The sequence below is a fragment of the Triturus cristatus genome, chromosome 6 (assembly GCF_964204655.1).
Source record: "Triturus cristatus chromosome 6, aTriCri1.1, whole genome shotgun sequence".
Lineage (NCBI taxonomy): Eukaryota > Metazoa > Chordata > Amphibia > Caudata > Salamandridae > Triturus > Triturus cristatus.
Window position 1 is genome coordinate 1892170870 of NC_140589.1, and position 25502 is coordinate 1892196371.

At 46.7% G+C, this 25502-nt stretch overlaps 1 protein-coding gene across 1 annotated transcript in view; it reads right to left on the reverse strand.

Moving 5' to 3' along the window:
* The window catches only part of LOC146822325 (uncharacterized), a 670174-nt gene that overhangs the window by 348181 nt on the left and 296491 nt on the right, over positions 1-25502 (reverse strand). The window contains exon 6 of the mRNA XM_085610040.1: positions 393-431. Within this exon, the coding sequence (XP_085466166.1) occupies positions 393-431 (39 nt within the window). The remainder of the gene's footprint in view (positions 1-392; positions 432-25502) is intronic.

Below are 25502 nucleotides of genomic sequence, written 5' to 3' on the forward strand. Positions count from 1 at the left end.
ACACTACAATAAACAATGCAACAGAGAAATAATGGGATGTGACGAAAGACAATGGTGAACAGCACAAACATGCTGTGGTAAATGTAAGCACACATGACCAAAAGCACGCCCCCCGTCTGTCCTGGAATACCATATATAAATGTGAGTGTTTTGCATTTCTAAGCGTTTTCTCCTCTACCCGAAGAGATGCTTTAAGCAGGCAAGTGTCAGCACAAGTTGCATACCCTCCCATGTCACACCTATGACAAGCCCCCCTCCGCGCCACACCTGTGACGCGTTCCCCCAAGCTGGCAAAGCAGTGTCGTCTGGGAAGGTCTTGTGAACAGAATCACTGGTGCAGCTTCAGGAATTATACATTTGAGATAAATAAGCTTGATTCTCCCCCTCTTTACCAACGAGTTTAACGGTGCCATCCAGTTCAGGATCATAATCTGTAATAAGACAAAAACAGAAAGACTACATTTATTATTTAGCCAGTGTATTCGCATTGTAATACATCACAGTGTGGTAACTTTATGCCCTATCAGATGCTTGGGAATGGCGATTCTCCAAATGAAATGAAATGACAATCAAGAATTCATTGAAGACTTGGAGGCTATCATTATGCATATTTCTTTTAATTGCCACTTCAAACCGTTTCTTTAAAGAACCTTACATCAAAAACTCTAGAACCAGAACACAGGATTGGCTATAAATCATCCCCACATAGAATGCCCATCCTCTTTTAAATGCAAGAAAGCAAGTCCACTCTACTTCAAAAACACGTCTCCAACCAATCTTTCCAAAAATACTTTTTCCAAACTTCCCAAAACGACGTCCTTTCTGTCCTTCTGATAATTTGTTCCTGCGAACGAATAAATCAAACAGCATTTAATACCCCAAGTCCACATGAAAAATCTGAATCTCCAACACACAATCTGCAAAGAAGAAAATAATAAATCACATTCTTACTGTCCTCTCTCTTTCCTCCTCATTTCCCCTTTTTTCTTTTTAAGGAAGAGGAGGGTGGGATAATGCTATCCTCTGAGTCTTTAATAAAATCTTAATTCTCATTTCATTTCATTTGGAGAATCGCCATTTTATTACAAGACCAGAGGCTACCATTATGCATGTTGAAAGCCCATCAACACCACATTTGACATATGTTCTACCATCTCGTTGAACGTGCTTTAAATTTATTCCAAACAATACCTGCTTGTCTTATGCTCCACTTGATCCATCTTGCTATAGAAGCTGTACTTACCACTCCAAACGACTTTACGTGGGACAACAACAATTGATTCTCCCATTCTTTCCTTTGTTCTATTATTTTACACTCCTAATTCATCCAACAATCCACCACACACAACCTCTTACAGTCATCATATCTAGGATACAAAATCAGTTCTGCCAAAGTTTTTGTTTCAAAATAAACTCTATCTGGACCATACACTTTCCTGTTTACATCCAATGCCTTCACATCCAAAACCCTTCTGCAGGAAATGAGACACAGTAGACAACTTTACTGAGATTCTCCTTAAATCTAAATACCTATTCCCAGGTCAAGATTGAAAGAAATCCAGAATAAGATTAACATCCCTGAGAAACTCATATATTGGCCTAGGCTTCCTTCTCAGTTTCATACTCTTTATAACACTAGAAACCATTATATCTCATCCTACAGCTCTTCCACCATCTGTGTATGACCTGAAGAAATTGCTGATCTATAGCAATTCAACGTCCTATAACTTAAACCTTCATCAAAGTGTTCCACAACAAATGCACCACTTCTAGAACATGAGCCTCCATGGGATCCAAATTCCTTTTCATGCATCAACATACGCATACTCTCTAAGTTCCCTTGTGTCAGCGTCTTGTTCCTGGTACCCAAGATTATTCAAGCAATTCAAAAGCCTTGCTTGAAAGTCCCTTGACACAGCCAGATACCCTGAAACCTTCCAAACAAGAACGTTCAACACTTTGCTCTGCACCAAAGGATGTTCTTCTCCTTCTCTATTTATCAGCAAACCTTCCTCTGCTGAAATAAAAAATGGCTCCTCGCAAACCAACTGCAAACCAACTCCAAAAGTGTTGGGAACCATGCTTGCGAAACCCAGAATGGAGTCACTAGAACAAGACAACATCTCTCCTTTCGTAACATCAAAAATGCTCTTTGTATCATGGCAAAAGGAGGAAATGCATAAGCTCTCAACTCCTTCCAACTCTGTTGGAATGCATTCACCGCCCAAGCTCCTGGGTCCGGCTTCTAATTCACATACATGTCCACCTGAAACATTAACCTGCATGCAAAAAGATTCACTACTATTGGACCCCACAGATTCCTTATCCTGTCAAAGACCTCTGGACCCAACTTCCAGTCGCTGAAAAGGTATGTTATGTTAAGGTATTTGTAGAGCGCATGGCTGCCCCAGCAACGGGATGTCCCAGCGCTGAGATGAGCACCGAGTGAAATCCATCCGATTGCGAGAGTTCCTATCTGCATTCTTGTTCATCTGTCCTGGCAAGTACTCTCCTTTTACACAAATCTTGTGTTCTATGCAGCAGTACCAAAGTTCCTTGGCTAAATCTGACGACCGACTGTCCAGCGGACATAAAATCTGTAGGGTGCCGCCTGTGTATTTTAAGCGCATTGTTTCTAATGAGAGCTGTTTGGTCGGTGTTACGACACTTTATTTAATTGTGCATTTTAAGTCTACACTAGTGAACCCTTTTAATATTTTCATACTGCTACCGTTTTATGGGAGTATAGAGTGGTCTACCGCCACTCTTCTATTTTGAGTTTTTTACTTTATTTCATCTCACCAAGGGGCCTCCCAACTGCCCAGTCCGCCGTGAGGTTTTCTGTCCTGTTTGTGTGGAGAAAGTGTGGGGTATGACTCTTTCTCCTTCCAGGTTAGAACGCCGCCATTTTCCTGCAGGTAGCGGTCTAGGACTGGTCTGGGCTCTTGGAAGGATTTAGGGGCCAACCTAGGATAAAATGAGGATGGAAACCTGGGCGCGCAGCGGGCGCGCCAAAGGCATGCCCGTCTGCGCCTGTCCATGCCTGGAAGGCACCAGGTGCCAAAACCCCTGCTCAATGGATTAAATACAGGAGAGATGATCTTCTACTAATTCAGAAAAAGGGTAAGCTACCCCACTGTCGTCCTCTCTCTCTATCCCTAGAGTCAAATTATACTAAATGTCAAAAGTGCAAATTCGATCTCGAAGAGACCTTCAGAGAGCAACAGGGTCTTAGGAAATCTAGAGAAGCCCCAGTAAGAAAAGTGGAAAGGCAGGAGTCAAGGAGGAAGGTCTTATGTGTGCTTTTTTATACAAGATCTTTGATGAGAAAACAAATATGAGTTTGCTGATTTTATGAAGCAATACAATCCAGATATAGTGTTTCTTATGGAAACTTGGACAGACAATTCCTCAGACACTTACCTGAATATTGTGATTCCCATTGGATACAACATCGAGCGCCTGGATAGAATAGGCAAAAAATGGGGTGGGGTTGCGATTGTCTTTCGCAATTCGATAAAGGCTAATTTTCAGTCAATACTCCATCTGGATTACGCGTGGCTTCTCCTCAAAACTGGACAATAAAGCTACCTTCCAGGACCCACTGATTTATTGCCCACCTAGCCCATTTTATTCATCAAATACAGGATTTTATGGAATCCTGTATAAATTACCCCAGTTTTACATTAATAGGTGATTTTAACTTTCATTTGGAGCTACAGAATAATTCAGACACTAACAGTTTAGTTGATACTCTTAAGAGTTTTAAATGAAATCAGATGATAACAGAGTGAACCCACCTTGCCAACCATACTCTGGACGGAATATTCACTAATAATAGGGAGTTAAAACATTGAGAAGGTCCTACCAGTAGTATGGTTGGATCATAAGGCTATTTTTTTTTACTCTTGGCTACTCCTGTCATAATGCTACAGATAGCAACAGACTTAGAAGCATAAACTACAGGCCTTGGAAAAAGTTGAATGTTGAAGAACTGAGGGACAAACTCTCCAATACCTAACCGGTCTTTTGTGGCAATCCAAATAATGCAGCAGTGCCCTATACTCAGCTGCACAAAGATTGGTGCCAGAAAAGACAGTGAAAAGCTATTGAAAGTACCCATCTGCTCCCTGGTATTCATTGGCGCTTAAGGCCTTACAAGGGAAATACCGAATGCATGAGCGCTGATGGAGAAAAGAATATTGTATAATCGAGAGGGTTAAATATCAAGAACGGGGCGTAGCCAAGATGGCAGAGGAGTAAGACATGCTTGTTCGTCTCTCCAGCCTGCCGCTGGCTTTAACACTCAATACAACGGCAACAACCCTCTAAATCGGTGGAACCCAATGGTAATCATGGTGGGCACTCATGAGTGCGGACTGGAGCCAGCCTGAGAGCGAGTTTGTTAAGCTGGTTTGATCGCCAGTGGAGGCGGCCGCTGGCCGGAGTAGGTGTGGCGGTACGCCGCGAGCACGAAGCACTTGGGGTGGTAGCGGAGCCACTGCGAGGTCCAAAAATTGAGTCGAGAGAGGTCAACGCCTGCTGAAGTGCCCACGGACCTGGGATGACAGACCCCGGAGGGGTGGCTGCTTCCGCCCAACGGAGCAGAGAATAGATGTGCTCCCGGCGAGGGGCCGGTGTTGGCAGAGGCAGATCTGGAGAGAAGCCCCGATGGTGACGAGCAGTAGCCTGGCGGAACCAGACCCATGACGTCTGATTCTCCCCCAGGCGAAGAGGGGGCTCGTGAATACCACTGAGAGCACAAGAGAGGCGGCTGGCAGGCTTGGCGGGGGTCACCTTCACAGACTGTGGGGCCGGAGAGTGGGTCTAGCAATTGGGACCTCCCCGCTCCTGGTCTGGGGCCTTCCAGGTGGGGACTGGCCCTTCTGCTACCACTGGCCTGACAAGACTGACGGCGTGCTAGCCCCTGCTCCGGCTGACGCGGCAGTGGGGGCCTGGGCTTGACATTGCGGGGATGAGGTGCGCCCCGGTCAGGAGGCCCAGCCTAAAGCGGAAGACAAGAAAGATTCCCCATCCTTGAGAGTGCTATGGACGACGCATAGCCCGTGTCGGAGGGAGGTTACCGGGACGACCTAGCTGGCTGCGCTTTTGTGGGCCCCGGGGTGTGGACCTGCCCCCTGCCCACACGGCCAGTGAGCTTGGGCGTTTCTGGCGGGGCTGGTTGATCTCGCCACCTACAGGACAATACTCCTGAAGAACAGTCGACTAGGCTCAGCGGCGACAGGTTAGGGTCTGGCAGAGCAGAGGGAGATGAGGTCCCCTAAGGGAGGGCTCTAACTAAAGCGGCGCGAAAGAGAGAGAGAGAGAGACAGGCCCTGAGTCGGAGCTTGCAGTGTGGTTGGCAACCAAGCGGCAGAGACGGAGAGGTGGTTGAACTTGCACCACTTTCGGCCTAATGGTGAACCCCAGAGCTAAAAAAGAGGGGTCGAAGAGGTTTCAGAAAGCCGGGGGATCCCTTGAAGGAGCTAACAAAAGTGGATGTAGCAGGGCGGCCTCTCCAAAACATGAAGACCCAGAGTTGTCAGTGACGCGCCCATACCTGGGAGCCCTTTTCCTGAGCCTGAGGGAGGACCTTCTGGCAGTGAAACGTGATCTTAGAGGAGAAATGCAGGCCATCCGCAAGGAGATAACAGACATCGGGGACAGGATAGATACCCTAGAGGGAAGGGACACATCGCGCGAGGAAGAATTCTAGCAGATGTAACAGGAGATAATCCAACTCAATGAGCAACAGCTCGACCTCCAGGCACATGTGGAGGATCTGGAGAACCGCTCCCGGCGGAATAACATTCGAATATGGGGAGCAAAAAGAAACGGCGAGAGAGAGGACATTAAGCAATACGTCACCAGTCTGTTCAAGGCTATGCTGGGTGAGGCTGCTCTAGACGTGATTCGCCTGGACCGAACACATAGGGTAGGCAGTTGGGGGTCAGGGAGAGCCCGCCAGCTGGACATTCTAACGTGTGTACACAGCTTCCCCTTGAAAGAACAGATTCTGAAGAAAGTTCGAGAAGCTCAATCGAAAGTCTTCCAGGGCCAGACCCTACACCTTTTCCAGGATTTGGCGGCCTCAGCACTTCAGAAACGCCACAAATTCAGGCAGGTCACTGCGTTCCTAAGGGAGAAGAAGGTCGCTTATTCGTGGGGCCACCCATTTCGTCCGGTGTTCTGTTGGGAGGGCAGGCTGAGCTCGCTGTCGGAAGCATCTGACTTGATTTAAATCGAATGCCCAGAAGATACCAGGGGGCCAACTCGCTCAAATAGATCCAACTGAGGGACGGGAGGCAAATGGAAGTGAGTCGGCGGTGGCCATGGAGGCGCGGGCCCTGACCGCGAGACTATGGCTGCAGAGAGGAAAGCTGTGCTGGATATGGTCTCCGAGGGCAGTACGGCAAGCACTAAAATGTGAGGTCCCTGTCGACTTGAGATGTGCCGGCGGAGAGGAGGAACATAAGATATAAAACTGGTGAGGCTCGGCTTTGGTCTTCCACCCCTTCAGGTACCACACCACTGGTAACAGGATGGCGGACTGCTCGGCTTCCCCATGCCAGGGACACTTTCCCGCCACGAAAGACTCTATGAACTGTTGGTTTGTTCTGACTTTTTTTGTTTGGTTCAGGTTTTTAGGTAATGTTTTGGGGCTCTCCTTCGGGAACTTTGTTATAGGGATCGAGCACTACAGGCGATCACTGAGGTTACCACCGCAACTGTTGGACACAACTTGACGTTCAGGCTCCAAACTATAGATTGGCCCACCCGACACCTTACTCTATGAAGGTAAAACTTCTTAGCATAAACGTAAAAGGCCTCAATAATCCCACCAACGATCAGCCACACTCTCCCTCCTGGAACATTCGCAGAGCGACATCTGCCTGCTCCAGGAAACGCATCTGGTGGCACAAGATACTCAAAGAATGCATTCTAAGAAATTCCCTAGTCAGTTCTGGTCATCTGGGAGGGTGAATAAGGGTGGGGTAGCAGTCCTCCTATCTCACTGCTTCCGGGGGTCGGTCCTAGGCATGTGCTTCGAAGTAGAGGGCCGGGTTCTCGCTTTGCGGATACAACTAGGGACGCTTCGGTTTGCCGTGGCCTGGCTTTATGCCCCCAACGAACGCCAAGAATCCTTCATAACAGAGGCGCTAGCTGGGGTTCTCCAGTCCCCAGACCAGGCTCTTTTTGTGGGTGGGGACTTTAATTTAGTCATGGACGGGGGGCTTGACCGTTTGGCGCAGTGGGTGGGAAATATGGGGTCATTCACACCGAGGGACGGGCTTGGCTATCTGAGTGTGGTTTACACGACGTATGGCGACTCCAGCAACTGATGCAACGGGACTATACGTTCTTCTCCGCTGCGCATAAGTCTTATGCACGATTAGACCATTTCCTAGCCTCCCCAGCGGGCTGGGAGGTCACGTTGGACTCTTCCATTGAACCTCGCTCCCTCTCCGATCATGAAGACATTACACTCACTTTTCAGGTCCCCCTAGACGCTACCCAGTGACCTCCCTGGCGCCTCCACGAGACTCTGCTGCATTCTGCTGAAACAGTAGCCTCAATCAGACAGGTGATTACTAACTGCCTGGCGGTAAATGATACTGGTGAGGTACCACTGTCCTCAGTCTGGGAAGCTCTTAAGTTAGTCGCCAGAGGGGCGCTGATAGCGTAATCAGCACATGAAAACAAAATAAGAAAGGACAGACAGGATGAGGTGGGGAAAACTGTGCGTGAACTTGAGTTCGCCCACAAGCGTCTGCCTTGAACTAGAACGAGCACGGCTCCAACTTAAGCGCCTCGACCTCGACAAGGCCGAATATGCCATGCTCCGCCTTAAGCACAAATTTCACTTAGGTTCTAACAAGAGGGGTCGGATGCTAGCTCACAGCCTTCATGGCGCCCAACATGCCAAAACAGTCAACGCTATTCAGAAACGTTCTGGCCGGCTGGTGCACAACGCCATGCGTATAGCGGCTGAATTCCGGGCATTCTACACAAATCTTTATGCACACGATCACTCTGCGGCCCCTGATCCACTTCCCTATCTTCAGGCTGCCGCTGTTACACCGTTACCTGTGCATGAATCGGTCGTGCACAACCAACCTATTAGAATTGAGGAGGTGATCTCTGCTATTGCCAGATTGAAACCTCTGAAAGCCCCGGGCCTGGACGGTTTCGGAGCAACCTTTTGCAAGACCTTCTGTGCTGAAATCGCCCCCCTCTTGAACCGCCTCTTCCATTAAATTGCCGGGACCAGGTCACTGGCCGCTTCTATGCTCCAGGCATCTATCTCAGTGATCCCAAAACCGGCGAAGGACCCTGAGCTGTGCAGCTCCTATGGCCCAGTTCTCCTGCTTAACATCGACGCAAAACTATTTACCGGTATTCTGGCACACCGCCTCAACCCTTTGATGCCGGTCTTGATCAATCCCAATCAAGCAGGTTTTATCCCTTCGCGTCAATGTGGGGACAACATCAAGGGCCTGTGTCACCTTATAGACAAGGTTAATCGGTCCCGAGAAGAGGCTCTCCTACTGACGGTGGACGCGGAAAAAGGGTTCGATAGGGTGCACTGGACTTATCTGTTCGCCACCCTTAAGCATTTTGGGCTTGAAGACCAGTTCCTGAGTTGGATTCGGAGTATATATAATTCATCCAGGGCGTCGGTTCGGGTAAATGGGATGAACTCAGAGGGTCTGTGTGTGGAGCGGGGCACTCGACAGGGCCGCCTGCTCTCCCTGCTCCTGTTCGCCCTGTACATGGAACCCCTGGCCCAGAGGTTGCGGGACGATCCCGGGGCAATGGGCATTAAGTTCAGTGCAGACCACCATCTTATTAGCCTCTATGCAGATGACATCATTTTCTAAGTCGCTCAGCCTATTTCTTCTCTAGCTACGATCAGCTCTGAGCTTGAAGCGTTTGGGGCGGTATCAGGTTTTAAGATGAACCTGACTAAATCACAAATATTGATCCTTACTTTCCATTCACAAACAGAACAAGCTCAAAATGGGTTTTCAGTGGGTGGAGGCAGCGCTCCCATATCTCGGCATTACGCTTGATAGAAACCTTCCTAAAACTGTCCAATCAAATTTCTCCTGCCTTGGGGAGAAGATTCGTAAAGACCTGGAACTGTGGCACCGGCTACCATTGTCCTGGATGGGTAGGATTGCCACAGTTAAAATGAACCTACTTCAGAGGGCTCTATATCTTTTCAAAGTGCTCCCGCTCTTCACCCCGCCCGGAGAACTTGGACAGCTCCAGCAGTGCCTTGATCGCTTCATTTGGAGGCGTACGAAACAGCTGCTGCAGCGCACAAGATCTGAGGACGGTCTTGCGGTCCCCTATATCCTACAGTACATCCATGCCAACCAACGTAGGTACATGGTGGAATGGAACCGTCATTTGACTGAAAAACATTGGGTCTTCATGGACCAGACCGTGGCGGGCGCGCAGATTTGGAGGGAGGCCTGGCTTCCATGAGCACACAGATCTTGGGGTCTATATTCATCCCTGGTGATGAGCTCTACGTTTAAAGTATCGGAAAGGGTGGTGCATTCAGCAGGCCTTACGTCCTTCCCCTCACCGCTGATCCCGTTGTTAGCCAACCCAGATTTTCCTCTGGGCCAGTCGCCTCAGGTTGCTCAGCAATGGCTGTTGGGTGGGTGCAAAAGGGTGGGATGTCATTTCGATAGGGATGGTATCATTCCCTTTGAAAAGCTCACATCTCAATATACATTGTCGGACCAAGACAGGTTCGCACACACTCAGCTCACCCACTGGGTCCCTGACCCCAAAGTACGCCCCAACACGAGTAGGCCCATGACACCCTTCGAGAAATGGCTGTTTTTAAAATCTGACAACAAGAAACTCATTATACCCCAATGTGCATGCAAAGGTGAAGCGAGCTCTAATGGCCAGTGCTGGAGAGGCTGTGGAAACCCGGGGTCATTCATATAATTTGTTGTGGAATTGTCCCAAGCTGACGCGGTTCTGGGAACAGATGCTGAATGAAATAGATGAGGCCTTTCAAACGGAGATCCCCTGCCTTCCTGCGTGCATACTGCTGGGTCTCCCTAATGTTCTCATCTACCCTCTACGGTCCATCAGGGGCAGACAGATGGCAATGGCCCTTAACGCTGCTCATAGGCTCATTTTGACACACTGGGGTTCGGGCAAAATCCATAGACTATAGACGATGGCTCCACCAAGTATAGGCGATGTTGGGTATGGAGCGATTGTCCCTGCCGGCTAGCGTTGACCCCAAATCCTATACCGAAATATGGTCCCCGTTCATCTCTATCCTGTCTGAGAACTTTCATGCCCATCATACCTGCACATTCTCAAGCTAGTGACGCTGGCTTAGGGTTTCAACAGGTCAGCTTAAGGGCGGCTCCCTGTAATATTAGGGTCTACCCGCTGCTACTCATTTTTACCTTCGTTTCTTCAGAAGGAGAGAGGATGGGGCAGGTTAGGGTGGGTTTTTGTTGCTTATCTCAGTTTGGCCATTTGTATTTTAAAGATTGCACCTCTGAGAGCAAGACTACAGCATTTACTTTGCATGTGCCGCATGACATAAAGGGTAGAGCTGTCTTTCCTCTCTGTGCATCTTGTATCTCTGTCCAGGGTCTAGCCCCTTGGAGTGTCTCCTTACGCGGCCGGCCCAGTGGTGTTGTAGGCAAACCGCTGTGTATTTCCCCATCTGCCACAGTGCTCCTACTTCGCACTCTAGGGCCTAGTTGTTAATACGCTTTGCTATTTGCAATTGGCTCAGATGAGTTTGTAAGCAAACTGCTGTTTGTAAATGATTGCTCCATTTTTTTCTCGATATCAATAAAAAGATTTAAACCTAAATATGAAGAACTACTGAGGCAATACAAGGGCCTAATAAAAACTGCTAAAACAAAACTCAGAAAGCATAAGCAGGGCAAATAACTCAACTAGAGAACTTTTTTAAACTATTAATTCCCTGTCGAAACCGAACACTGGGTGCTCTAGTACTCCGGATGAGGCATTTTGTAATACGCTGGCAATCTTTTTCCAGTCTAAAGTCAGCTCTATCTATCAAGATTTTTCGCCTTCCCTCAACCCATCCGACGTTGACAATTTTTCAATGCACATGAAGGAGTCTGACCTGCAAGATATTGTTACCCCTTCAGAACTTCCTCAATTTAACGGTTTCTCCACTTTCACTAAGTAGAAAGTTATTAGGTTCATTGATCTTATCAAATTCGGGGCTCCATCAGAACCCTGTCCACCACTGGTTCTCAAAAAATTGCTAAGGTGGTTGCTGGCATGCTTATGGAAATTTTTAATGAGATACTGAGTTCAGGGTATTTTCTAGATATATGGAAGATGGCCTCCATTCTGCCACTAATAAAGAAACCTTCCATGGACCCAATGAAGGCGGAGAGTTATAGGCCTATATCCCATCTACATTTCCCAGCTAAAATTCTTGAGAAAGCATTGAATGAGGATGTCCTAGCATTTCTGGATGCTAACTCGTTGCTTGACCCTTCACGGTATGTTTTTAGAGCAAACCACTGTACGGAGTCGGCCCTGGTAGCAGCCTATGGGAAAGTTAGAATGGTAGTTGATAAGGGTGGAAAAGCTGCACTGATCTTATTAGATCTTTTTGCCGCTTTTGACACGGTCCACCAGTCTTAAAACGTTTCCATCAGCTTGGGTTTAGACTTTGCTAATTTCATTCTTGAGCAATAGGCAGCAACAAGTGGAGATAGGGGAGGCAAGTTCAACATCCTTCTCATTACCCTGTGGTGTTCCTCAGGGGTCCTCCCTCAGTCCCACACTGTTTAATGTGTATGTTAGCCCCGTTATCAAGCACATTCAAAGTCAGGGATTAGCTGTGTTCTCCTATGCTGATGATACACAGATAGTGGTTTCCATCTCATCGGATGTGGATAAAGAGGCTAGAAATTTCAACAACTGCATGACCCAAGTGGCATTGTGGATCCAGAATAATTGTTAGAAATTGAATACGGACAAAACGGAAGTGCTGCTTTTTTGAAAAGGAAACCTCTTTCTAGAACCACTCATGGTGGGCACTAAGCCTAGGCACATTACCCACTCCTGTCCAGAGGGTTTGAAATCTAGGAGTCATATTTGACACCGAACTATCCTTTTCAAAGCAGATACATTCTATTACCTCTTTTTGGTGTTGAGGATTTTGTTTTTAAATCTTCCCATTTATCCCCCATGACTTTCAGAAGACAGTTATATCAGCTCTTGTTTTCTCTAAACTTTATTACTGTAATGCCTTGTATCTGGGTGCTCAGAAGTGTGTGATACGGAAGCTGCAGGCTTTGCACAATGCAGCGGCGAAAGTACTTCTAAAGAGTTCTTAATTTAGCCCTGTGTCTGAATCATTACAAAATCTTCACTGCCTCCAGTACGGAAAAGGATTATCTTCAAGGCAATGTGCATGGTTCACAAGTCCCTTTATCTGACTAGTACAAAGTATCTACAAGAGCGTTTCTCTTGATATTTGGCAAGTAGAAACCTTAGATCCAGCTCTCTACACTTTGTTAGCACTTCCAGATTTAGCAAAGCTAGATGAGGGGGGTAGGGCTTTCTCCATAAGTGCAGTTAAATCGTGGAACCTACTCCCTCTCTCGCTGCGAGGACAAGCCTCCCTGATGCAATTTAGGATGCAGGTAAAAACGTGGCTGTTCAAGAAAGTAGTAGAATAAGCTGCCGAATGTACCAGGTTTGTTCCTACCGACTTTACAGTGTTCTATTTTCTGCCTCTCCTTCTCTTTTCTTTCCCTCTCCTTTAGCGCAATGACACCCCCGGGTATGCACGCTTTATAAGATTATTTTCATTCATTCACTCTCATTCCACCAAATCTGTTTATATATGCCATGGCTGGCACACTGCTCATCTTCATAAGAACAGAATGGCCTTTTAATATTGTCCTGAAACTCTTCAAAGTATACAATCCTGCTGTCATTCCAAACAATTTATATGTTGTTGTCTCTTCAATTCTGACCAACTCCCTCCTGTCTGATTCTCCCCTAATCTCGCCTCCCAGCCCACAAGGTTGGCATCTCTCCCTAATACAAACTCTGGTGCACAGCCAAAAATCGCCCGGCCATTCCAAGCCGCCATATTTTCCAACCACAATTGTCACTCTTCCCTTCCTTCCTGACTCAACTCCACACTGTCCCCATACCAGAGTCTCTGATGTGAGGCATCTGCTTTCACCCTCTGTAAAGCTCGATAATGTAATGGCCCTAAGAATATAGCCGAGATCAATGATGGAAGCAAACCTTTCACTTGTGCCAAATCTCTTAATGTTAACATGGTTTTCTTTAAAACCTGAACCGATTCTTACTTTATCATCTTCACTTTCTTCCCCGGTAACTGCAACACAGCCTCTACCGAATCTATAAAGAAACCAAAGAATTCTATCTACTTACAAGGACACAAGACCGATTTCTCCATGTTCACTTTACCAACAACAGATTCCTCTCCAACTCTTCCTGCGACATTATCACTATATCGTCCGGATGTTATGTAAGCCGTACTCCTCTCTCCCTCAAATGTTCAACAACCTTTGTAAAGCACCATGGTGCTGATGAAATACCATACAGGAGATAAAGAAAATGATACAACTGCTTACGCCATCTGAACTGAAGAAAGGCCTGGCTTCTTCTCCCCATCTGGATTGAAAAGTAAGCATCCTTCAGATCTATTTTCACTAACCAGTTGTTTTGCAAGACAATATCCCTCAAATGATGGATTTTCTCCACCTTGAAATGTCTTTCAACTATAAACCTGTGCAAATGTCAAAGATTTATCACCAGCCTCTACCCTTTGTCCTTCTTTTCTACTGAGAAAAGAGTCCCTGACAACTTCTTCACATCTTTCACCACTGGGTTTATTGCACCTTTCAAAATCAAAGATTCTATTTCTGAATCCACTACCTTTTCCTGTTCTTTTGACATTTTTTTTTGTAATTGGCCCTTTTCGCCTATAATGATACCTCTTCAAATTCTATTTTTACTCCCTGTGCTACTTGTAAAACCCATTGATCTTGAGTTATCTTCTACTTTCTTTTACAGAAAACCTCAGATGACCATCAACTCTGCCTGGGAAAAAAATAAAATAGCCACTGCACTCTCCTTGGAAGGTTGAAGAAGTCTGTCCTCTGTCTCTACCAACTTTTCCTCTTTCAGATCTTCGTTTGTTTGGATAGAAACTTGGTGGGGCCTGAAATCTCCTTCCAAATCCTTGATTCTGAAATTGGGACCTTTGAAATCTTTGGCCCGCAGATTGTCCTCTTCTCCTGGCTTGTCTGAAAAGACTTCTCCCCCAAACATTTTTCTCATGTTAAACTGGGCTTTGTCCAAAGCCATGAAAGTAGAAATGTACTTCCCAATACTCTTTACCATTCCTTCCCCAAAGAATCAATCAATCAATCAATAAGGGTTTTGTAGAGTGTACCACTCACCCGTTAGGGTCTCAAGGTGCTGAGGGATGGGTGTGAGCAGCTCCGGTGGGTAATTTGAAGACCTAGGTGTTGAGGTCTTTCCTGAATTGGTGCAGTGTCTGGCTTCGCCAGAGGTAAAGGGGGAGATCGTTCCAGGTCTTGGCTGCGGGGTAGGAGAAGGACCTTCCACCCGCACCCGCTCTGGTCTTGTAGAAACGTGGGATGGTGACTAGTCAGAGGTCAGCTGAGCAGAGGTTACTCTTGGGGGCATGGAAGGAGAGGCGTTCGTTGAGGTATTGAGGTCCGATGTTGTTGAGGGCCTTGCAGGCGTGCATGAGCAGCTTGAAAGTTATTCTTCTTTCGAAGGGGAGTCAGTGGAGGTCGCAGAGGTGTTAGGTGATGTGGTTCTGCCATGGGATATTGAGAATTAGTCTGGCTGCAGTGTTCTGGACGGTCTGGAGTTTGCGGAGGAGGTTTTGTTGATTCTGGCGTAGAGGGCGTTGCCGTAGTCCAGTCTGCAGGTGACGAGTGCGCGAGTTACCATTTTCCTGGAGTAGGAGGGATCCACTTGAATTTCTTACGAAGTATGCGGAGGGTGTTGAAGCATGTGGAGGAGAAGGCGGTGATCTGGCAATTCACAGTGAGCGATGAATCCAGTATGATGAAGAAGGGGGCTTGCATGGTCCTTTGGGGGTGGGTGCGTTTCCGAGGACAGGGGCCCACCAGATGTCGTCCCTTACAGAGGGGGTGGAGCTGAGGATGAGGACTTCTGTTTTCTTCGAGTTGAGTTTCAGAAAGCTGTTCTTCATCCAGGTTCCTCATCCCTTCTTGGAAGTTGTGCCTGGTCATGTCGGGTTCCTTGGTGAGGGAGAGGATGAGCTCAGTGTCATCAGTGTAGGAGATGATGTTGAGCCCGTGGTTTCAGACGATATTTGCGAGTAAACCCTTCAAATTTGCTGAACTCTCTCTCTCTCTCAGCCAAATCCCCTAATTTGTGATTTATTTTCTTAAGAATGGCATCTTTATATTCCGCTAAGATACCTGTGTTGTCATTACCTAACATTACTATAGACCTTTGACTCCATCCCTGCAATAGTTCTACATCAATTGGAGTCAAATGCACATGCGCTTCCCTTGACATATCCAAAATACGTGCTAAGGGACCTAGTATGTCTAAAACCTTGTCCTGACACTGTAAATGAGCGTTCAAGACCTTTATGAGGATCTATTCCAAAACAGAACAAGAAAGTAATACTCTCAAGGTCCAGATTTAGTGTATTGCAAATCTTGCCTGCAATTAGTGGCCTAGCACATTCAGCCCTAAGTACTCCACTCGCGTCCTTTTTCAAAGGTTTCTTTATCCACTCCCTTTTGAACTTTGTAACATGTTCCATGGGCCACCATTCACCACTTCTTTGATGAGGAATATTATAAGGGAATGTATGACGTTACAACGCAAACATTTACAATGCATGCCTTTACAATGCAGTTTTTACATCGCAACATCCATTACAACGCATGATTTGACATCGCATGCCATCCAACGCATTTTTTGAAACTACACTTACAATGCATTCCATTACATTGCATTATACCATTACAACGCATACCATTACATTGCATTAAGGTAAGTGTTGGATAGTGTAGGGGTAAAAATTACTATTCCCACTCCAGGGAGTGCAACAGTAGGGTAAGTGTTGGATAGTGTAAGGGTAAAAAGTACTATTCCCACTCCAGGGAGTGCAACAGTAGGGTAAGTGTTGGATAGTGTAAGGGTAAAAACTATGCGTTGTAATGGTATGTGTTGCAATGGTATGCGTTGTAGTGAAATGCGTTGTAATTACATGCGTTGTAGTGACATGCAATGTTATGGCTGCGTTGTAATGGCATGCGACGTAAAGGATGTTGAGTTGTAATAACTGCGTTGTAAAGGTAGGGCGATGTAATGATTGTGTTGTGAGAGTTTTTCCCAATATAAGCTGAGAGCATAAGATTCCCCAAGGGGACAACCAACACCTCCTTTGTGTCAACACCTCCATAACACTCCACTATGAAATCAAAATCCTCCTCCTCATTCAAATCTAAGATGTGTTCATCCAAATCTTTACTTAAACTTGTTTAGGCACAAATCTATATCATTGAAATTCTCTTTAATCTCTTTCTGCCCGGACACCTACACCATGCAAGCCGTTACAGAATTCTTTACCATGCGTGCTGCTAAGGACACAATCTCCATGCGCGCCACCAAGGACACCTCTTCTCTTCATGGTATTCAAACTATCCTTCCCTGATTTAGTTAAAACAGACCCCTCAATGTGTCTGGTCATTTGTTTTCTTTTACCTCCTTTCCCTATGTTTCCATCATCCTTCGAAACTGACCAGTACTAATCCTCAGACCCCCAACTCTTTTCTTTACCTCAACATTGCCAATCCAACCAGAATGAAAACCATCGTATCTCTCTATACCCTGACTATACCATCATGGTCCAAAGACAGAGATCGTCCTATCAAGCCGTGAAAAAGAAACTGCAAACACCACAGCTTAAATATGCCCTTCTATACCCAGCTAGACTGAAAGTCATTTATGACAAGAAAACCCACTTCTTCAAAGCCTGGCGGACACAGAGGAATGGCGTGAGGTCATGTGCATTGGGGCAAGCCAGGGCAGTCAATCAGTCTTATCCTCACAGGGATCGGAAACCCCAGAGACTGAGTCACCGCCGGACCCAGAAGTCCACTCAGGCTATGGGCGGCGCTGGACCATCACGTGAGCAGCAGCAACTCGATCAGGAGGGGGCCCTTGCTGTTGCCGGGTCATTCCGAGAGGACTCCACCAAGATCCGCACGGACTCAGAGGACAGCACCCTCAACTCAGACTCTGAACACAGTATTACTCTGTCCCCCACAATCACACCCCGAACAGTAGACGACCTCATCGATAATTGAAGCGGGATTTTGACACACAACGAGCATGACACAGTACAGGACCTCCTGCGACTTGAACTCTTGTGCAGAGGAGGTGATCCTCGACTCCCAGAGACCATTATATCCTTTCCTATACAATGTCTACATATACTATCGCTATGTTTTAACCCGTATGCTGGGTTCCCGGCTGTAGATTACTCAGGAATACTTGGGCGGAACCACTGTCTCTGACATGATTAGTTATACTCCCCCCGCTGGGTTCCCTAGAGCCGCCAGGACTGTAGCCTCTCACTATGGACATGCATGTGGCTGATGGCGGCGACCCCCCTCAGAGCGTATGCACCGTTATTTGTTATATGATAGTTGCAGCTAGTTGTTGGGCCCAGCGTAGTTCGGGCACGGAGCCATGTTTTGTTAATGTTAGAGGGAAAGGGAACTCCTGGTCGATGTCAGCCTACCAGCTCCACCTAAATTGGAGCTCCATGCAGTTTAATGTGTCATGCCTAGAACCGTTACCACATTAGGGTCCTACAACCTACTAACATGAAATGTACGGGGGATGGGTGCGATACAGAAGAGGCACTGTATCCACGCCTATCTCCTTAGGCGCAAAGCACATATAGTTTTCCTGCAAGAGTCCCACTTAACAGAGTCAGAAGCACAAAAAACGAGCAAGAAGTGGTGAGGACAGGTCAACTCTACGAATTACTCTGCTTTTGCTAGAGGGACGACCATATGGGTGCGCCACGGGGTCCCATTTGTCGAACTAGAGCGCCGCGTAGATGATCAAGGGCGATACATTCTACTGAAGGGCACGCTTGATGGCACACTGGTGATTTTGGGCAGTATCTACGCCCCTAACTTTGATCAGGACCACTTTCTCCAACGATTGGGTGCAGCACTAGTGGAGTGGGATGGTATCCCCTGGGTGTTGGGGGGGGGATTGGAATGCAGTCTTGGACACGAATAAGGATAGATCCCATCCCCACTACACGGTACAAACATTATTTAATAACTGGTCGCCTGGTTGGGTACTTTCAGATGTATGGAGGTGCCTACACCCTAATTATAAAGAATATTTGTTTTACTCGCCCGTACATAGCCTCCATACCAGGATTGATAGATTCCTCTGCTCCAATTCTGTTGTCACTCACATCTGCCATTCCACATATCTAGCAAAAACCCTCTCTGACCACAACCCGTAGAGATCACACTCACCTGAGGCAATGTGCCAACCCCAGTACCCACCTGGAAATTACACCCACAATTACTAGAGGATGCTCCATTTCGAGCAGGACTTTCCACCACCATTACTAATTATCTTGCCGAAAATTGGAACACAGCCTACTCCAACCTTATAGAGTGGGAGACGCTAAATGTAGTGGTAAGGGGGCGTCAATAGGACAGATAGTAGGAGCCCGACAGGAGAAACATAAAAGCTTGCTCAGAATTGAACAACAAATGACTACACTAGAACAGGAGGCGGTGTCAGACCCAGACAAACGGGAGGCATTACAGAGTGCCCGTATTAGTCACGCTGAAACACTAGAAACCTTGCGGACAATTGATCATAGGGCGTATATGCAGCGAAAACACTCTGAGGCTGATAGAACTGGGACACTGCTTGCCCGCCTGGTGCGAGACAAGCCTGACCCACTGCCATTAACCCAAATCCGCGCGCCAGATGGGAGTATGGCCCATACCCAACTAGAGATAAATGAAGCCTTTTATGCATTCTCTATGCTGCACCCACGCTAAATATGAACTCTTCCATCGCAGACGTTTTGCAGGATCTTACAATTCCTGTACTCTCAGATGCAGTGCAAAAGAAAATTGATGGTCTTATCACCCAACAGGAAATTTGTGCTGCAATTAAAGGCCTGAATCGTAATAAGGCGCCTGGGCTCGACGGGCTACCTATCGAGTTCTATCATACTTATGCAGATGCTCTGGTCTCCACACTAGAGGCGGTATATAGGGCTGCCTTGCACGCCGACCATCTCCCACAATCAACCATGCAAGCATTGGTCACCTCGTTGCCAAAATCGGGACAAGATAGCCTTGATCTGTCCAATTATAGGCCCCTCTCTTTGTTGGTGACCGAATATAAAATCCTGAGTAAGGCTTTTGCTAACCGCAAACAACCCTACCACACTACTCTCATGCATAGTGACCATTCCGGGTTTCTGCTGAATCGTAGCACGTCCCTCAACACAAGACGATTACATTACGTCATGAAGGCCACCCCATGCACTTACCAGACTGCAGGCTGCTTGGCATTAGACCTTCGACTCCCTATCCTGGGAGTACATTTGCGGCACTGCAACGATTCAGGCTTCCAGACACATACCTTATATGGGTACGTCTACTGTATACTTCCCCCACTGCCCGAGCCCGTACGGGATGCTACATCACAAACCAATATACCATACATAGAGGAACGCGGCCGGGATGTCCGCTGTCTCCCCTATCATTTGTTCTCGCACTAGAGCCTCTGGCGGTAGCACTCAGGCGGTCGGCCGTTCACCTGGGAATCCCCATAGACGGCACGACCCATCTTATTTCGATTTATGCAGATGACATACTCTTATATTTATGTGATCTGACTGCAGATAATGCGCACCTTCCCACTATTTTTGCCACCTTTGAACAGGTGTCGGGCCTTGCTATAAACCCGAGAAAATCTCTGGCCTATTTTTTCCAGGACATACCATACCCTGACGATCTAAATTTTGGCACGTGCACCTTGCCAGTAGCCCCCACCACGTTCAAATACTTAGGCATCCAAGTATATAGAACACAGTCGGATCAACTTGACGGCAATTTAGGGCAGGCCATAACGGCCCTTAGAGCTAGTGTGGCTTCCTGGCCCTCCCTGCCCCTATAGGTGATGGGACATATCGCCATCTCGAAAATGGCGATGCTCCCTCGCCTATTGTATTATTTTGTGAACTTACCTATTATAGTCCCACAGTCTATTTTTAATACCCTGAATGCTATACTAGTGGAACTCATTTGGGGGGCAGTCCGGTGAAGAGTGAACCTGCTGAAATTCCAATTGGAGTCTAGTGGTGGAGGCCTGGGAGTCCCCAACTTCAGAGTGTATTACTATGCTAATCAACTCCAATGGCTGTCTTATTGGACGGCTGGGAGAAATTTGCACGAAATTGGCTACGCACCTAGAGACCTAGACCGAGGCACACTGCACTCTCTACTTCTGCCTAACGTCAAAATCCCTGCGGACAGCCCTCCTCTGCTACAGATGCAGGGGTGTGGAATTTTCCAAATAATCTAGTTGTCCAAGGGACAAAATGCCACTGAGATCTACATGTCCTGTAAAATCCACTTGTCCCACCTACCCCCGTTCTACATCAAACCTAAGGGCTCCGGCTGACAGAGAAACATTTACAACAGCGTTGGAAGGAGATAGGAACTGATAAAGCTGAAATATGCCAGGGGCTCACTTCACATCTGGCAACACTGGTACTAAAGAAAACTCCTTGAGTGTGTATGTGCACCTTGTGAAAGAGAAAAATGCACTGCAGCTACTCAAAGTGACTTTAACCAGAGGATTATAAGTAATGATGCTGACCCACTTCCCCATTGCTGTATGCTGTAGTAGCTGGAAGCAAAATGGCAATGACACTACAACAGACCAATGGGTGAATAGCTGGCGGAAAGCCCCATTAAGTAATATTATACATATTATTTTAGTAAAATCAAAAGGTCTTGGCTAAAGCCAGACCTAAAAGTGATGACGCAATCGCATGACACACAACTTACACATGCATGCTTGATGATCATGTATATTATTAGTACATTGAGGTAGCTACTGTGTTCTATGGAAAACAACTTTCACTTTTCGAAATAAATATATTTTTCACTCACATTCAGATCTGGGTCTGAAGTCCTGCCATGGTGTTTTGGGTCTGAGCAAACAATGAGAATGCTGCAATTTACGCATTGTGCCTCTGTTCCAGACTGACAGGACCTTCCTCAAGACATAAACATCATAGTGAGTCCCGCAAATGTAATGCCACCTTTGCGCCTCCCTCTAGGGTACCTAAGTTCTTACCCATTATCCAGTAATGCCAGTGTCCTTTTACAATTTTTTGCAAGCCTGGCAGTTCAAGAATGATAAATTGCAGTGCTGACGCTGAGGCGCCGTCGCAGCTTAAAAAAATTTGCACAATGGGCCAAATTAAGCTTGAAAAATAGAGGCACTGGCCAATTGAGTATTTTCTCGCACAAATGGGAAAAATATCACCCATTTGTGAGGGAAATTGCCCAATCTGGCTTCTCTGTCACACATCTGGTGTGAAAGGGAGTTTTGAATCTGCTCTTCCCACCAATGGAAAGGTGCGCAGTAGGCACTGCTCCAATAGCAGCGATGAGGTCGATGGGAGCACGCGCTTCCTACAGCCACAAGGGTGTATCTCAGTACACACGGTCCGTCGCAGCAGTTATATTCTATTCAGAGCGATCTGCTCGAAAAAATAACATTTTGAAAACTCTAGCAATGCTTTAAAAAAATATTTTAATCACTGTTAAGAAGATTACTTACAAGAGGCGTGATTTACAGAGACACTCACACTGTCCACGATTCTCAGAAGCTCCACAGAAACAAAGGCCCTGAAAATGGACATTACCAGATATTAAAGGATTTAAAAAATGAAAGCATTCCAACCCTCTTAAAAGACCATGCACAGGATGGGAAAGTTAAAACCTCTCCCCTTCCAGTAACATCTGATAGCGACTTTGACACTTCACGAATAAGTGCTTTCCCACCTCATTGAGAACACCCCTCACTCAGCTGCATCCGCCGTGCGGTAACCACGCCACCAATGCATCGCGGCAACCTTCACATCGGCATTTTTCACTCCGTGCGCCGTTGCAACGTGAGTGCGTTGCGGCTCATTGGCAAGTATGATACATCACCAACGTTAACATAGGACGTCGTAACATCGGACGTCATAACATCGCATCCCTGCCCCCCTGCGTCCCCTCCCCTTAACCCTGACGGCAATTCTTTTATTTCTATTCCCCTTTTTTTCCATTTTTTTTGGCTGTGTATTTATTCCCACAAAATACGTACATTTCAAACCATACGTAATGTACTAATTTACCGACACCCTTGGCTGTGTATTTATTCCCACAAAATACGTACATTTCAAACCATACGTAATGTACTAATTTACCGTCACCCTTGTAAAAACGTATGGGTGGGATATAAAAGGTGTCAGCCAGCGTGCCTCCTGCCACTTCCCCCTCACTTTTGCAGCTGGCCAGACGTGAGCCCTGCGTTCCTTGCGAATCGGTAAGTTTATCGAAAAAGAAACAGCAAAGTTGGGAGCTTCCTTTAATAATAAGAATCGTTTTTTCGCCAAATGTACCCTCTTTGCAACATTAATCAATTTTGTAATGTATATTTGTCGGTGTGTTTACGCAGTTCTGGGCTGAAAGTTAATAGCTCACTATTCTATATTAGTACTTTAAGTTATAAATTGCAAGTCACCAACGGATGTCTCTTTTGAAAGCATTAATCTGCAGATCTGTTTCCATCCTATGCACTCAGTAATCGACTTCGTACATGTTCTTTGCAGCAGGCATATTAACCCTCTGCACTAACTTCACTGAGGTCACAACCTCAACTATACAAAACACGGATCTCTTTCCAGGATGGTAATTCATCACACGAGTTTTCTACACATTTCTGTGAGGCCTGGTAATTGCCGGCGGAAAGAAACGCTGCAGCAGGTGCTTCGAAAGCTTTTAGTGCTGGCTGCACCGTGTGCGACAATGTTTTTTTGCCCATAAGCCAAAGGAGTGAAAGTGTAGGAGTCACATGTCACCCATACTGGTAGGCAGTAGTTTAAGAGTGCTTGGTGTGGAGAAGCACAAACGCAGAGTCGAAAAAGAAACAGCAAAGTTGGGAGCTTCCTTTAATAATAAGAATCGCTTTTTCGCCAAATGTACCCTCTTTGCAACATTAATCAATTTTGTAATGTATATTTGTCGGTGTGTTTACGCAGTTATGGGCTGAAAGTTAATAGTTCACTATTCTATATTAGGACTTTAAGTTATAAATTGCAAGTCACCAACGGATGTCTCTTTTGAAAGCATTAATCTGCAGATCTGTTTCCATCTGCGGTATGAAGGCTCCGGACCCGCGATGTTAAAGCCGCGTTGCGATGGCAGCGCGTGAATCTGAATTAGTTGTAATGGGTGTTTCCCCCATGAAGCGGTGGTAGCGCAGCGCGCCTGCCTGCGATACGCTTTTTTGACGTTCTCATCTGAGGCGCCGAGGCGGGCCAGGCCTAGGCTTTTGTACTAATTAATCTACCCACGCACGGTTGCTAAAAATATAAATAAAAGAAAATCGCAGCACCTCCGTCACAATATCACACAATTCAAGCGGGCAAAACTGCTTATTTTACCTGAATGCTTATTGCAAGCCTCGTGGCGGCCACGGACTACTGCTTGCAGAGGCTGAGTGACGTTTCACTCCCCCAGCCAATCACTGGCTAGAGCCCAGTCATGGGCTGCTAGCCAATCAGATGCCGCCAAAGGCTCTCTGCAAGCTTCGGATTGGCTGTGAGCCCCAGAGTGCCCACAGCCTGTTGTTTTAACGTGATTAAAACGTGATTAATGTCTACATGTCCGTCGGACATAAATAGACAATAAATCTTCTTGCCCGTCAATATAAACAACATGGTTCGGGCATCGGGCGATATGATTCCCCCACCCCTGAGATGGCACTGCAGTGCTGGAAGAAGGCGTTATCATATACTTCTAAAGTGACCCCATATTCGATGAACATCCCCCTGCTGGGTATCCCCACACCGCAGGGCAGGCTTACGAAGTCCAGGATCCGTGACTGGATAGAGACGGGAGTAGAGGAGGTCGGGGCTTTCTTTGGAGAGGGCAATCTACTTGACCACGACTCCTTTTTAGAGGCTACAGGGGCATCGCCACGTTTATATCTATTACATGCTACAGTCTCCCATTACATCAGGAATACATGGGCCCGCAACGTAGAGAACCTCCACAGCATAACTTGGTTCACCTCCTATATTATATGGGGGATGGGAGACACCTAGTTAGATGGATATATACGGGTATACGTGAACACGTCGCAATCCCACTCACATCCCTTAGAACAAAATGGTCTGAAGATACTAGTACAGAAATCACGGGTATGGCTTGGAAGTGCATCCTTGAACACCCTAAACGAGTATCCCGAAACGCCAGATTAAAATGTATACAGGCAATGGTTCTCCATAGGTCATACCTCACCCCACAGAGGATTCACCGCATGTTCCCTGAGGCACACCACTGCTGCCCCCATTGTAAAGGGGACGAGGCAGACTTCCTTCATATGCTATGGTCGTGCCCCCGCCTCCAGATCTACTGGAGAGGTGTTCGTCAATCCCTAGGCGAGGTGACACACCTATCTGTCTCAGATGGCACCATGGATTGCCTTTTGGGCCTTCGTAAACGTACAAGTCCGCAGAAAGTACAACTAAGATTCTTAGATTTGGCCCTCATACTGGCAATACGAGCCATTACCATGAGGTGGAAATCCCCCAGGTGCCCGACATTATCCAGCTTATCCAGCTGGCAACATGACATGATACAATGGGGGAAGGCTGAAGGCACAGCCCTTCGGAGGGAGGAAGAGCAAGGGTTACGGAAACACCCCGTCCCCATGGCATGGGATATTATGTTACATGACTTCGAACTGCTTGATTTAATACCCCCAATGTGTAACCCTACACCATGACTCACGATACGGCTTTGTGATCGCCTGCCTCAAACCTCCCAACCCCTGAGCTACCTACAACACTACATGGGTAATGTAGGTCCCCTAGCGATACCCTACTAGCTCCCTTAGGCTACTTTTAGAATTAGCATCCCTAGACCAGGAGTACGGGTTGGGTGGGATAGGGAGGGTGGGGGCATAGATATTTTAGTTTGGTTAACTGGAAATATCTATATGTTTTAAGTTCATGATATTTAAGCAACATGACTTCACGGTTATTAAAAACCTTAGATGTTATTCGATAGTACATGAAGTTAATTTTCTGTCATGATATTCGAATACTGGACGGT